Source organism: Bombus pascuorum, chromosome 1, assembly GCF_905332965.1.
Source record: "Bombus pascuorum chromosome 1, iyBomPasc1.1, whole genome shotgun sequence".
Classification (NCBI taxonomy): Eukaryota; Metazoa; Arthropoda; class Insecta; order Hymenoptera; family Apidae; genus Bombus; species Bombus pascuorum.
The window spans coordinates 31,550,822-31,566,420 of NC_083488.1; the positions used below are offsets into that span (position 1 = coordinate 31,550,822).

The 15,599-nt window shown below is 36.9% G+C and overlaps 1 protein-coding gene across 2 annotated transcripts in view; it reads left to right on the forward strand.

Moving 5' to 3' along the window:
- The window catches only part of LOC132910276 (dual specificity calcium/calmodulin-dependent 3',5'-cyclic nucleotide phosphodiesterase 1-like), a 99,662-nt gene extending 85,314 nt beyond the window's left edge, over positions 1-14,348 (forward strand). For both annotated transcript variants that reach the window (XM_060965838.1, XM_060965847.1), the window contains 7 exons: positions 1,341-1,590; positions 2,248-2,505; positions 3,540-3,709; positions 5,731-5,976; positions 6,699-6,925; positions 7,013-7,108; positions 7,643-14,348. In XM_060965838.1, coding sequence (XP_060821821.1) covers positions 1,341-1,590; positions 2,248-2,505; positions 3,540-3,709; positions 5,731-5,976; positions 6,699-6,925; positions 7,013-7,108; positions 7,643-7,767 — 1,372 coding nt within the window. In that variant the 3' untranslated portion in view covers positions 7,768-14,348. The remainder of the gene's footprint in view (positions 1-1,340; positions 1,591-2,247; positions 2,506-3,539; positions 3,710-5,730; positions 5,977-6,698; positions 6,926-7,012; positions 7,109-7,642) is intronic.
- Positions 14,349-15,599: the final 1,251 nt, after the last annotated feature.

Consider the following 15,599-nt stretch of genomic DNA (forward strand, 5'->3'; position numbering starts at 1 on the left):
CTTTTCCTCGCTGCACATTTTCTCTATTCTACTTAATTAATCAAACAGTTTCTACTGTGTTATTCAGAACAAACTCTAGAATTATGTATAAATAATTTGGATCACTTTTGGAAGAGAATAAATAGAACGGAATAAATCTACAACCTTAGAGGCAAATCCTTGGTACAATTAAGCACACTTTCGTTTTAATAATAACGCCATTTAATAATACCATAATATCCAAGAGCGAGATAAAAATCTAAATTCATTGATCCAGACTCTGTAAGAATAATAAGTCGTTCGTGAAACCGTATTATATCTGCTTTCAATGTAAATCTCATTATAACCTCGAATTTCAAAATTAGAGTTCCGAGTTGTACCTAAAGAACACTTTGTTCATGAAACAATACTCCTAGCTTACATTCTTCAATGAATATTCGCTAAAAATCCAATGTCTATCGTCACGGAATAATTCGTTGTCACATCGATCTTCCTCGATCAATATCAAGCACGAGCAAAACTATGACAGCAAAAACTAATATCTTTTCAGTTCGTTCGTACGCACGTTACGAAAAAAAAGAGTAACAAAAAGCCGTAAAATCTAAAAAAACAAACCATAAAATGTCTCTAACAGTAGTTTGCAAATGTACGATAAAGCCGGTAGAAGTATCCAGGGGATAAAACATTGCGTCGTGAACAAAGACTGCAAACCACGATGTTCAGTGTATATCTAACACCCTGTAGCAAAATAAAAAATAAAAAAGAAATAAAAAAAAAAAAAAGAAAAATTGTGTCATTCACAGCTTCACACGCACCCTGTCGTACAAGCCTGCCGTCACGATCCGAGGCAGAGATAAGCGTAAGCTACGACTACCATTTGCTGTTTCTTTGCTCCTTGACAAAGTCCGCGAATGGTCGTATCCTTTGTAATAATCCAATCGTACGTGCTTCTTATTTTCCCTTTCTTATTAAAGCCACTCGAAAGGCACATGCGATAAAGAAGCAGAAAAGGCAAAAGGGAAAGGTACACGGTAGACGATAAAAATTCACCAAACGAAAAAAGAAAAAGATATTTAACAAAATATTGAAACCACAGAAATAGATTGGTATCTAAGAAATGACGCATAAATTAAGAAAAAAGGCAAAAGAACGAATTAAGAAAGGGTAGGAATTACTAACAAAAGCGATTATTAGCGGATGTTCGAGCGTAAGCCTACTCTCTGTTCTCTTATAAAAGATTAAAAAAGAAAAAAGAAAAAGAAATTGTAGGGAAGGTAGGAGTTGTCCACTGTGATTCCAAGTTGTTTCGCGATCGTCTCTGGTCTCGCCGCGTATCACTTAATCAGAAACATTTTCCTTAGGCGGCTAGCGGACGAGGACGACGAACTGTCGGAGGTACAGCCGGACGCGGTGCCGCCGGAAGTTCGTGAATGGCTGGCTTCGACCTTTACCAGACAGCTTGCGACCACGAGGCGGAAGGCAGACGAGAAGCCAAAGTTCCGCTCGGTCGCGCACGCCATCAGAGCAGGAATCTTCGTCGATCGGATTTACAGGCGGGTCACCAACATCGCGTTCATGCAGTTCCCGCCGGAAGTGGTTAGAGTGCTCAAGGTATGCCGGGTGCATTCGATACGAGCTTTATCCGACGCCTGTCGTGCGAAATTTGCGCGCGAACATGATTGACGATGAGTAATATTTATACAAAACGATATCTTTCGGTCGATGAAGTCAGATTTGTCGAGATTTTCACAGACTTGTCGTACTTTTTCTAACACTTAACGTCGCCTAAGGATTTTTTTCTACAGCTTCGAATGGTAGATTTTTGTATGAAATTGATTTTTTATTTTCTAGCGAGTTTTGATTGTTGATTTTATAACATGTTTTTGGGCAATAATTAGCGTTTTTGAAAAGACACCAATAGATTCTAAAATTTTGTACCATGGTGTATTACTCCAGTGCTTTAATTTTTCCTTGCTACGTGCTCAGATTAGTCATTTACTAGAGCATATAGATAGTATAATTTCACGGTGTAGCGCAAGAGAGATTCAGACAAGCCATTATTAAATATTTGAGATATAATACACAAGTATAGAGTACGAAATTTGACAGCTTCTTAGCATCCTGAAACTGATCTCACTAGCTGATCATAGCTATAGGTCGCTTGTCTCTGGAAGAAGTCTGAACTTTTATGTTGTTACCACGATCTAGTAGGTGATATTTATTTTTGTGCCGGAAATACCCATTGAAATTTATATATCTCTGTTTAAGACTTTAGACGATTGGTCCTTTGACGTATTTTCATTGAACGAAGCCGCAATGGGAGCTCCAGTGAAATATCTCGGCTATGATCTATTGAATCGATACGGCATGATCCACAAATTTAAAGTCCCTGCAACAGTGTTGGAGTGCTTCTTGGGAAGAGTCGAAGAGGGTTACTGCAGGCATCGAAATCCGTATCATAATAATCTTCACGCAGCTGATGTCGCACAGACTATGCACTATATTTTATGTCAAGTAGGACTTATGGTAAGTCAATCAATTAAAAAGTGTATCACTGACTTAACGACATTCCATTGTTTATCATTATATGCCGAGTAGGTATATTGGCATTTAAATTGCGATAAAATAACTTAGATAATTATTAGTTGTACCAAAGTGAATTATTAAAAAAAAAGATGAATTATTATAATTATTTATTATCTCGTTCGAGATGAATATTTCAATATGAAATGAAATAATTTTCTACAGTTTTGTAAGAAGAAAATTCAATATCGCTACTTTGCTTTGATATTGACGCAATTAAAAAAATGTAAATTGTAGGGAAGAGGCATTTTAAAATTTATAAAGAAATTTTCGTGAGTCATTCCAACGACACTAAGGCTGACTTTATACAAACTATGCCACTATTTGCGGAAGTAGTAAACCGATCACGAAACAACCGATGACAAGCCAGTGTTTCTGTAAAAATAAGACCATATTGATAACGATATAAGTAATAACATAGTCCTCTGACGTAAAACTGGCGGAATTACAAGCGTACCGTTTTACACGATAAAAGTACAAACATAATGTAAACTATAGTGTAAATTTTTCGGTTGTGCCATTACGAAAGCAAAGTAGCAATATGACGAATTATTTAATTAGAAATCGCGACATTGCAAACTTACTTCAAGTGGTTTACCGTAAACAGCTTTCCATGCCTGACCTAACAAAAATCAAACGTAACTAATCAAAAGTTGAAAATCCGAACCAATTCACGCTCGAACGGAGGAAACCACTTCACCCACTAGTTTACCACCCCCGTTGAGTTCTCGAACCAGACTACCACTATATCGAGCTGTTTCTAGTTTAAAAGTTAGCTGGCACTTGTGCCGCTTGACGCGCGAGTCACTCGAGAATTTGCGCGCAAAACGAATAAATCGAGGTTTGCGGAGGGTGAGAAAGAAATTTCGCTTTCGCTCGATATCCTCGATAACGATTTTCAGACCACTTTCTAGGAAAATTGTTCATTTGCCAGGGATTACACGCGCGCGACAGTCGAAACGCTTGCTTGTTTGCAGAATTGGCTGACCGACCTGGAGATTTTCGCCACACTGGTTGCGGCGATTATTCACGACTACGAGCACACTGGGACCACAAACAATTTCCACGTAATGTCCGGTAGCGATACGGCTCTACTCTACAACGATCGAGCCGTCCTGGAAAATCACCACATCTCCGCGAGTTTCCGGTACGTACGCGGAAAACGTTGGTCCCGTGTGTACGTTCGATCCCTTGATGATTGTCAGCCATTTTCGTTGTAATTTGTGCGCCGTTATACCGCGAACAACCATCCTCCTCTCACACGTAAATCTTGCCATTCGACGAAATAGTAATTGATGCACAACAACACGAAGTGCGAAACGCTTTGCGGTTTAAATTCCACCGGATGCTTTATGCTGATCGATTTGCGTGAAGTTTGACATGTCCTGTGGTGTTACGCGGTTTGTCGATATTCAAGTATAATTTGGTATTTGAATTATGATTTACCAACCGATAATACAGTAAAGCCTCCCTTATCCGAAATAACAGGAAGCCAAAACTGTTTGGACGATAGAATCTAATAGAATCCGAATTTTCGGATAATGTAACAATCGGTTCTTTCGTTTGAAATTTCATTGATTCAAATGTAAGTTGAGATTAATGGTAAATTAAGATCAGTATCTTTAGATATTTGCGAATTCCTCCTCTTTTCGACCGCTAAGTCACGTAATTTTCTCGTTACAAATAATCGCATAGGATTAGATTCTTTTTGTACTTCGAATCGTCGAAACTCTTTTTCAAATGCCACGAACGCTTTGGTACGAGAAGCCAGCTTTTCATTACCACTTTCGCTTGCTCTTTCCATTTATGTAAAATCGTTGCTATTATCGTGTTTATCGCAATGAAGCTGTTTCATTACGCCGGTATATCTAAGCTTTTTCTACCGTTGCCAGCATCAGAGAACTACGTGCTTTAGATAACTTTCAATTTTTGTTTCGTAATATCTGTAACCGTGGTTTTTCCAACGCCATGCATTTTTATTAGTTCCATTGCATTTACAGCACCTTCGTGTTTTTAATCATGCCGTATTTCGTTTCATTTGTCGTATTACATTCATATCGCATCCTTATAACCAGAATTCATTCGATCGAATAAAGCAAAGCATACATTGTATGTGAGCACTAATAAAATATGCAAATATTTGAAACGGAACAAGCCATTCCTTTACTGGGAAATATTATGTCCGGATATTAGGGTATTCGGATAAGGGATGTTCGAATATGGGGCTCTACCGTATTAGCTAATTGACAAGTTACAACTTGTAGATTATAAATTTCTCTTTTACAATCTCGTAACTTTTTACTAAATAAAATACTGAAATAACTTGCAATTTGTAAAATGTAATTTTTCTTCGTTAACTACATCACTGTAATGTAAGGGTAGTTCTTGCTAGTGGTAAATTACGTAAACTGTGATTTATAAAATTTTATTAATAATATTGTTTCAATAACGCAAGAGGATTCACATTGATATATTTTTATTTGTATTCTATTGATATAAAAATTTAAACGATTAATGGAATGCGGAGAGAGAATTATGAAACGTGTTTTAATTATTTTAAAGTGTATTTTAAAGGAGAGAATATATTTAATCACTGTCGATAACGTTATAGAGCGTTGAATATCATAATATATTTTCTAATGTGAAATTGTAGTTTATGATCTTCTAGCTGCAGAAATATGTATCTGAACTATTTTTATCGAGGCTATTACAATAGAACTGCAGTTATCTAAACTCGTCGTTCGGTAAACAATTTATGCAATTACAGTTTATGTAATAATAGGAGATCACTAATTTTCCACGCTACCTATTATCCATCGTTCATATAATAGCAGTTCACGTTTAGATAAATAAATTTAATTGGCCATTAATTAAAATTTTGTTCCAACAAATTGTGTTGTATCGTATATATTTCTTTTTGTGGCAACAACAACATTTTGGTTCTTGCAAATTTGTTACATAACTCTAGTTACTCAGAAAATAGCTTAAATATTTAATTATTTATTCTCTTGCAGTATCGACGAATTTTTGTAATAAAAATAAATTAAAGTGGATTAGAATTCTGATAGAAATCAAGAAAAGTAATACAATTTTTCTGCGGCTGGAAGATCAGCTAATGATACCAAGAATAATTTAAAAGACAGATAAGTTTATCAAGATATATTTCAGGATATTGAGAGAAGATGAGTGCAATATATTACAAAATTTATCGAGGGAGGAATTCCGAGAATTTCGTTCGTTGGTGATCGATATGGTACTCGCAACCGACATGAGCTTTCATTTCCAACAACTGAAAAACATGAAAAACATTCTGAGCTTGGCAGAGCCTAGCGTTGACAAAAGCAAAGCTGTCAGTCTGGTTCTCCATTGTTGCGACATCTCGCATCCGGCCAAAAGATGGGATCTTCATCACAGGTAGAACTTTTGCTCCTATTGTAAGCAACTGAACGATTGTTGTGCGAAAAATTCTTTCCCTGCAATGACGTAGAACTTGTATCGCAAGTTCTACGTAATCTATTACGTACAAAACATTATAATGACAGAGATAAGTGTAACCAATCCAATCCATTTCTTCTTTATCAATGACAGAAAGGTGCTTCTTTTTCCCTATCTCTTACACGATTAATTATTTTAAATGGTATTTAAAAATTTTCTTTATCAAGAACTTCCGATGGTTAATGGGAAGTTTAATTTCTTATCTAGTATCTAATTCAAGAATTATTTTCTATATTTCAGAGAATAGAATGAGAATCATTTTTTATTTTCAAACGTTTTAGCGTTGCCTAATATTCGATTGTAAAATACACCAGTTACTACTTTCAATTGCAAACATATAAAACTTAGTTTCACGTTACTTGTTTTACAAGTTCGATCTTTTCTAACAATGTTATTTAAATCATTCGTATTGTCGAAAATTGTTTAGTCCATGAAAATTACCTTACTTTAATCATTCTAAGAGATGTAATACTTAACGTGGGTCACCGATGACCATAGCGGCAGCCAACGTGTTAAGCAATACACAGTCGCTTTCTTGAAAATTCCCTTGCAATTCGCTGTTATTTACGAGGAAAGACGTATCGAATAAAATTTTAAAGCTGGACAAATAAAAAACGATGACGTTGTTTCTTTCCACTCAGATGGACAATGCAACTATTGGAAGAGTTCTTCCGGCAGGGGGATAAAGAGAATGCTCTCGGCTTGCCGTTTTCTCCGCTATGCGACCGTAACAATACCCTGGTAGCTGAATCGCAAATAGGATTCATCGAGTTTATCGTCGAGCCCAGCATGCAGGTGTGCAGCGACATGTTGGAGACGGTTCTCGCTCCGCTGAATATAAAGGAGAATGTGGACGAATCGAACGACGGTGAGCGAAAGCCTATCTATGTCACGCTTTAATGCGTTTCACTTGCCCCACTCTGTGAAATCTATTCAAATGACGAATAATTCATAGGATCTGTTGGAGAAAGCAAGAGATTCAAGATCGGTAAACCTTGGATTCCTTGCCTCGGTGACAACAAGAAAATTTGGAAGGAACAAGCTGTTCGAGGTATCTTCATCGAGATTCTTTTTACATTTCTGCAATCTGCAGGAAAAGAGTGGCTACGATATCAGGACATGGAGAATTAAGCTCTCTTGTGTATTTTCAAGTATTAATAATTAAAATGTCTTCGTGGAACTTCATAATTTTATGAACGTAAAGAAAAGAAGGGGTTTCCTTTTAAAGACAAATTTTTTCACCCTCTAAGTATTGTAACGAGTAATTTACTTTGTATACTTATACACGTTATACATGATGTGGAAATTTATCACGTTTAAATTTCTCGTAAACATTTATAGTATATCAATAGTAATAAGTCTTCTACGAACACATAATTCGTAAAATTGGTGTCTCAGTAAAGACAGTATTTATTTAGAGTAATACTTTTTTTTTTTTTTTTTTTTAATTTGAGGTCGAGAAAGAAATAGAAATAGAGATACATGTGGTAGAATAAAAACAAACAGCGATCTTCTATATCCTTACTGAAATAAATCAAATTTATCATTACTATATCATTTTATTTGTTATTTTATTTGTCAACAGACGCCGAGGCAAGAGCGCAAAAGGAGCAAGCGCAGAAAGAGCAAGCGCAGAAGGAGCAAGAGCAAAAGGCGAGCAGCGAGAGCCGCGAGGACAGCGACACGACGCAGCCAGCGTCCGAGGAATGAAAAATCCAGCGGGCCGTTCTATTTTTCAAGAATATATGTAATTTTAGGCTACGAAGAAGCTCGTGATTCCACACACAGCAGAATATCCACCGCGTTGTGTCTGTCTCAGTGGCACGTCTAAACGAATCGCGCGTCACCAAGAAAGTGATCTCCCTCGACGATCGAGCGAACGCGCGAAAGGTCAAGTGTACGATTAAAAAGAATACTCCCACGACTATTTATACCGTTTGTTCACCACACTACAAACAATTCTTCACCGATTTCGCTGTATTTCGACGATCACTCCACCTTTTTATCGATCGACCAAAAGTTATCGATGTCTCTACGCGTCTTCAATCTCTCGTCTTGATTTTTCTCGCGGTCGAACGTAGCCTTTGCATAATCGATGCCATCGATAGTCTTTGCTCTTATTCTCGCTCTTTCGATGCCGAGAAATCTTCGCGATTTGTAAATACAACAGAAGCTTCGCGTGATTTTTCTTACGCTACGCTACTGTCGAGCAGGTCGCGGTCTTTTCGTAGCTTTTAAGCTTTGAAAGTGACGCCTTAACCAACGACGTTCGATCGTCGAACGCGATGATACTAAACTTAAATTGTGATCGAAAGAAATTCAAATTTTAAGAAGAAAATGGCCCAAAATCTTTTTGTTTCGTTTCTGTGAGTGTCGTTTGTATTTTTTTAAAAGTTCGAAGTACGTAAATATTATTCGTAAATTCGTGAAAAATTTGCATTAAAAAGGGGTCAATAAAGGGAACATTCCTTCGCAATTGCTCAATGAGAACGAAGATTAATCGTTGACTTTCGATCGATGAAAAATTCAGTAAATGTAGGTCATAGTTGAATTATAATACACAATGGTATGACTTGTACATTCTTTATAAAATTAGCATACTATTCGAGGATCGTGAGTTGTCGCTTAGTCACATCAGCTTTTAACGAACGATATCTTTGCGATTATGGTTGCGTCATCATACAAGTAGTTCATACTATCTTTTGATCGAAGATAGAGCGTAACGCTCATCAGAAACATTATGTCAATGTAATTTTACTCCTAAACGAACGTATAATTAAAATTAGAAAATTGTTAGGAATATAAGTAACTGTACGATGGGATTCTGTAATGAAAACAGGAAACCTATACTGACAAATTTCAAACAATTTAGTAGAAACATGTTGAATTATAAGGAAAAAAGAAGCGAGCAAGCGATTAAGGCGTTACTTTCTCAGCTTACTTTACGCGTAAATATTACTATCAAAACGTAGAAATATAGTTGATCGAGTTTCCATCGTAAGCGTAGCCTAAAGTTACCAGCTGCAATAGGCGGCAAAAATCGAACACACGTTAACACACACATACATCTACACATGCAGCAAACAAACATACATATATACAGAAAAGAAAAGAGAAAGAGAAGATCGTAAACGTACTTACAATTAGAGGCACAATTGTCTGTTCGCGATGAAGTGGTAGCGCGTGTGAAAGGACGCTAACATCAACACGTCGACGGGTTTTCCATAGCGTTTCGCCATTGGAGCGCTGTCTTTGTCCGTACCTGTTTTTTCTTACAATTAGTGTATAACTAAGAGCATACGTTTTTTCATAGGAACGAAGACTTTCATCTTTGGGGGAAGAAAAGAAATAATATTGAATTCGATCATTTAACGAGCTATACTAACTAATAACTGCTCATAATCCTCGTTTCTCATAAAATCCTTGAAATTCATAGTTTCTCAAAGTATCGATCATTTGCTACGAGCACCGAGCCAATCTCTTGTTCGTAAATAATATTCTACGTTTATAGGCAGGCATGAAATAAAAATTATTTGCTATTTTCATCTTTTTTTACAAAATCTTTGAAATTTCTAATTTATTGCATTTTTTTAAGGATACTATAAACCCTGACTTAAACTCACCAACATCCGTAGATTTGTAAGTGCGAGTGTTTTGCGTATAACATTAGGGTATCTGAGAAATATTACGTAACGTCGATCATTTTACTCGAGTTATTTTCAGATCATCTATTCAAATAAAAAAAAAGGGGGTGAAAAAGCTTAGGAGGCTGCTCGCGCTAATTCTAATGGCATACATTTTCTTCTTTGTACTTCGTGGATTTAAGGGATACCATGAAATCTCTAATCGAGATTCAATTTATTAATATATAAATCTAATTCTAATCGTGTTGTATGTAAATTCTCTTCGCTAATGACCAAGTCATCGTAAGGAAGAATTTTCTTTTTTTTTTTTTTACAAATACGTAATATTTTTAACGCTGGAACTACCAACAGCTAAAGTATAAAACTCGTACCAAGCAAATCGACATGCAGGATACATAAAGATAGATATAGCGCAGAAAGATCACTTTATCAAAAATCATTCAAATCCTTGGAAATAAATCATTTTAGATCTATGTATAAAACTATCGTGAAAAATTACGAACCGATCATTTTGACTACTCTGCTAGTTCTTACGCCAAAGACACCCTAATATTTGAGCAAAACATATTTTTCATAGCTTTACCACAAATAACTCGATCGAGATACTAGTACGAAGCTTGTAGGATTGATAGACGCAGGCTGGCTGTCGCACAAGTATCGAATTCCAGGCGAACTTCGTACGAGGAGAATCTGACATTCTTCTCGACGGGATGTTGCGAAGTTAAAAGCCTTCGGGCTGCGCCGAGCGCCCAATCTTCGATACGCTCGCGCAATACGCGTCAGATTCCCGCGACCAGAAAAGCTTACACTTGCCTTCTCGAAACTTCGACCGGCCGATTGGCACGGAGAAAGGCGAAAAGTTGCTTCTTTTCCAAGAAGGTCCGATTTTTCTAGTTCGATTCACTCGTGAGCTTGCACTTATGAAGTTTCCAAGAAACTTAGGATCCCTTACGAAATTGCTGAGAGTTTCGTTCGAGATTCGAGACAGATCGCTGCTTTGATTCGACTTCTGGAATATTTCTCTTTTAACTTTCATATTATTCGATACATTGATTAATTATCCGTACAACTTGAAACACCTTGCTAACTAAAATTGATTAATCGGATCGTGCTCCACAAGTTGGCCGCGTCGAGGAGCTTCTTAGCATTTTCCAATCTTTGCTTCAGTCTCTGATATTTACTTACGCTTTACTCGAGAAATTTGAGGAAAAAAGAAAAAAAGAAAAAATACAAATCCTAGCGAAATTTACACGATATAAACGACTGAAAAATCGAACATCATTTCGAACCACGTGACGTCTAATGGATAAATAATGAATAAAGCAACCGACGTTTAACAAAAAATAAGAGAATCGCTGAAATTGGATAGAAGAACCGATGTTTAAACGCAATAATCGGATAAAAAAGCGTAACGAGTAGAAATGGACGATCGAAGGAAACGAACGAAACGAGAACAGACGAGCATCGAATCAGGAAGAATCGGACTTAAATCTAGCTGTGTGAGTTAGATTCATAGGGGTGTAACGTCGTTGTACATACTTACATTAGATGTGTATTCGTATACACGTAAAGGTGCAGCTTTAATGTATGTAAATGTAATGTAAAAGGATATCACTAGCGTTTACTTAACGTGTGCTATGTTTCATGTACATGTACATACATACATAAACGAGAAAGGGACGGAGTAGGTGTGTTTCTGCACATTTCAAGCGTAATGTCGCGAGAAACGCGAACTGGTAATTACGAACGCGTCTAGTTTGTACGTTCGATCGAACATATCGGGGAATCGCATCGTTTTATCCTGTTAACTTTGATCGATTGAACGATAAGCGAAGAGAAGAATCCTTTGAAATCGAGGCTCACAACGTTCGTCGAGAACGACGTAATGCGATGTGAACTGCATTATAGGATTTACTAAACGGAGGAACCTTTAGCGCGCGTACATTTGTAAGGAACATAGAGAATGCATAGGACAAAGTCTTTCGCTCGAAGATTAAACATATCCGTCCTGTATTTATTTGATTTCTCTCCTTCGCGTACGTGTCGTGTTTCATTGGTGTAGAATTTGATGCTGCTTGGTACGGATGAGATATCGCATCGCGTTCTACTGAATTTCTGGGATACTATGATCTAAATTATTCAAGACAGCTTGTACCAATTAAAAATAATACGATACGACGATATGGAACTAATCGTATGTAATTTCTGAAAATGTACCTGCTTTACAGTTCTACGAATGATTTTTGAAATTTACAACTGAAAGTGCTTGTACAGAATTGCATCTAAGATAGTTGAACCAGTGCACGTTACGATTGAATCGAAAATTTCGATCTCTTTCTATTGAAACGTGATGATAAACGATGAAATCTTACGAACCTCTCATTATAAATATATTTCAAGCCAAGCAAAACCGCTTTAATTTAAAAACTTTCTTCAAGCTTTTTCACAAAGTTCCCTCTTATGGACTGTATGGATAAAAAGAAAAGAAAGATCTAAATCTCATCCAAGCAATTAAAACTAATCGCCGTCAGAAAGAAATGTAACATGTTCCAGGAACACGACCCGTATCTCCTTTATGTGCGAGTAAGTTAATTGTACATACGTGGAACAAATCGTGGGCGAGATCAGTTGCCTGTTCGCAACGCAACAAAGAAACATTCGCGTGTTTTTTTCTTTAGGGCGATTTCCCAAGTAAGACTGTGCACGAGGTTCGAATTCGTTGCAGCGGATCGTTTCGGAAGCCAAGCACGCTGCTCGAGCGATTTTAATGTGTTTGCATGTTCGCATTCGTCGCGACGCGAACGCGACCACGCACTTGCCACTTTTGCGTTACGTGCTCAGCACGAAAGTTCATTTTCCTTACTGCAGCGGACGAGGGGCCAAAACGCGTGATAGAATTTAAAGAAAAACAAGAAAAAAAAGACAAAAAAGAGACAGTACATTTGGAACTATGCTCGTACCAAGAGAATATTTCGATAGGAAACGCGCGAGCGAAAACGCTATGTTAAGTAGGTACGCATTGTATGCTGTCTACTAAATGCTTTTGATTTTTGGTTGATCGTAATATCACGGTAAACAAATTATGATCGTACAAAAGTGAATAATAATGGTAAGACACGTAGTTTGAGACGGAGAGAGCTCGATGCAGAAATTATCGCAAGGGGAATTAATTCTATCGAACATTCACAGGCATTATATTTCGTTTTCTCTGAAAGGTGCGTAATGTTTAGAAGTTTAATGTGTTTTAATAAGAAAATTTGTAATGAAATTAGTATTCCGTTGGTTACAATTTCCAGTTTGATCGATCAATGTACTTCGAATATTTATTATCTAAATCTTTTATCAAATCTTCAATGAAATTGAATTTACATTGAAGTCACGTTATGACGAATACGTTATGATGTACGTTTCGATATCAGCTGTTTCAATTTCTAGCAATCGATTCTAAAATTCCAGCATAATTTTACAAAATTATTTATTTACTTACCGCAGGTGAACATTCCATATCTACTCAGTTTCATAAATTATGATTCCACCTGCTGAGAATTTTCCAAGATTTTCTTCCAGTTCGGATCAACTTATTTCACAGCGATACAACTATATCTTCGCGTTAAAACTTTCCGCCTAAATTTATCCTACAAAAATCCATTCCGTTCTTTCGTCAAGTTATCGCATGCAGGTTTCCGTATCGAGCTCTTCGAACTCTCGTTAAAACGAGTCCTCTTCAACGTCATTCGTATTCGCGTATTCGCTCGCGTCACTCAGTCTCACCTTAATCGTCTAACTTTTTTCAAACAAATACTGGCCTTTCCTAGTAGAACAGTGAAAACAAATACGTATCAAGGCCACTTTACGATTCAAAAGATAAAACTAAGAGCCGCGTAACGCGTACTTGATACGTATAACCTATTGTAACGCTTCGCTCTAGGTGTACCTAGTAAATAAAATATAAAAAGAAGTATAAAGAAAACAGAGAAGAAAAAAATATAATAGCCTGAACGCGACACGTGGCTCGTGTACAGCAGGTCGCGAGAGAAGGATCGATATTACACGGCAAAGAGGCTTGGAACAACAATATTCGACCAATAATCGTAATTCATAAGATAAGCTAACTCAAAGATACACGTACATAAACACTCACACGCATACATACAATGTACACGTACACCGGATGTGCGCATAAAAGAGCACCACTTAAGCCCCGAAGTGTGCAAAAGTTCGATTTCCATTGGTTTTCATAAAGAAACGTTATACAATCGGCGATTATATAAGAACACTCGTCGATTAAAGATACATTGTGAGGAGAAAATATGGGAATCGAACGAGTATTGTACGCTTTTCGTTCTTTCCTACAGTTTTTTCGTTCTTTCCTCCAGTTTTTTCGTTCGTCGTTCCTCCGTTCAACGTTCGTTTAATCGGCACAATTAACCGCAACAGATGTGTACATAATCGATAAAAGAAACCATACAGCACCGTGTCCGTTTGATGTGATGTAATTAAGTAATAACGTCTAAGTGAAACAAAGATATGGTACGGGAGAATATATATTAATATAAATACAAAATATAAAGTATAAATACACGTCGTGTATAATTAGTACTGTATTCTGCATAAATTCACCGAGAAATAAAAAATACTCGATTACTCGTCGTAATTAGTTATTCAGCCCATCAGAACCTTTTCGTTATGACTCTTTTTTCACTCCGCTATCGGCCGCATCGATAACGGGGAAATTCTTTCTTTCTTTGTATTTGCATATTTTCTAGTAAAATATGCAAATACGAGGATAGCAACCGTATCGGTAAATTAACAACTTTCCGCAAAATTGTACCGAAGTAGCCAGTCAGAGTCAATAATATTCATCAAAGTGTAAAAGATTAAGACGCTATTTGCGGACGATTTTTTCATATTTTTCTGTACAAAACCGTGGACGAAATTTATATTTTGCACCTGTTATATTTATATTTATATTTATATTTCCACCTGTTATATTCGAACCGGAGTTCCATCGAGTTAGCTACCAGAGGATAACGAGCAAGATGAAAAGCATCATTATCTTTTAATTAGTTCATTCGACCTCCCCAAGATGTCCAGCGTATCTCTTAAAGATATCCTCCGCGGAGGAAAAGAAAAAGCAGATAATCTTGATTCTTCCGATCTTCTTAGATCTTACTTTATCGGCGTGGGTAAAGGCGAATGAAACCCTATGAAACCTTATCCAATGGAAGATGACTTTTATATGATACAATTCGCTCTTTCGTCTCTCCAGAGTAATCCCATGGATCCCAGATGACATCGCGGTGAGACGAATGGCTATGGCTAGAACCGAGCCATCGCAACGTTGAAGTTCCTCGTGCTAGTTAATAGCAAGCAAAGGAGAAACATCGGCTGCGTATCGGTTTTTGACGTACTTGCGACAAATGGAAAATCCTGCACAGTTTGGCCAGCCAATAATTACCAACAGTCGTTTCCTTGCATCTACTGTGTGTACCACTGTATCGCAGAGAATACTACGTTACTCGTGGAATTGCTTAACAAAGAAACCAACCCACAATCGAAATCCTCAAGGAAATCATCTTTCTTCTACTGCCAATTTCGAAGATACGAACCTATCTTTAATTTTCCAAATTGCGAATGCTAGAAGTCCATAAATATTTATTCTGAGAATTAGATTTCGCTATCAAACGAATTGTTCAACGTTATGACTAAAATTCTATTAACAATCAGTCGAAATGTAACCAGGCCTGCGCTTTAAGATAAGTAGCTTGGAAGAAAATGCATCAATTTTTCCACAAGAGCAGAGCTCTCTCTCTTTGCACTTTACAATAATTTACCACCACCGGTAATCGGTAAAATATAATTTTCAAACTCGGTACCATTAGTCGGTGCAATGCTGTC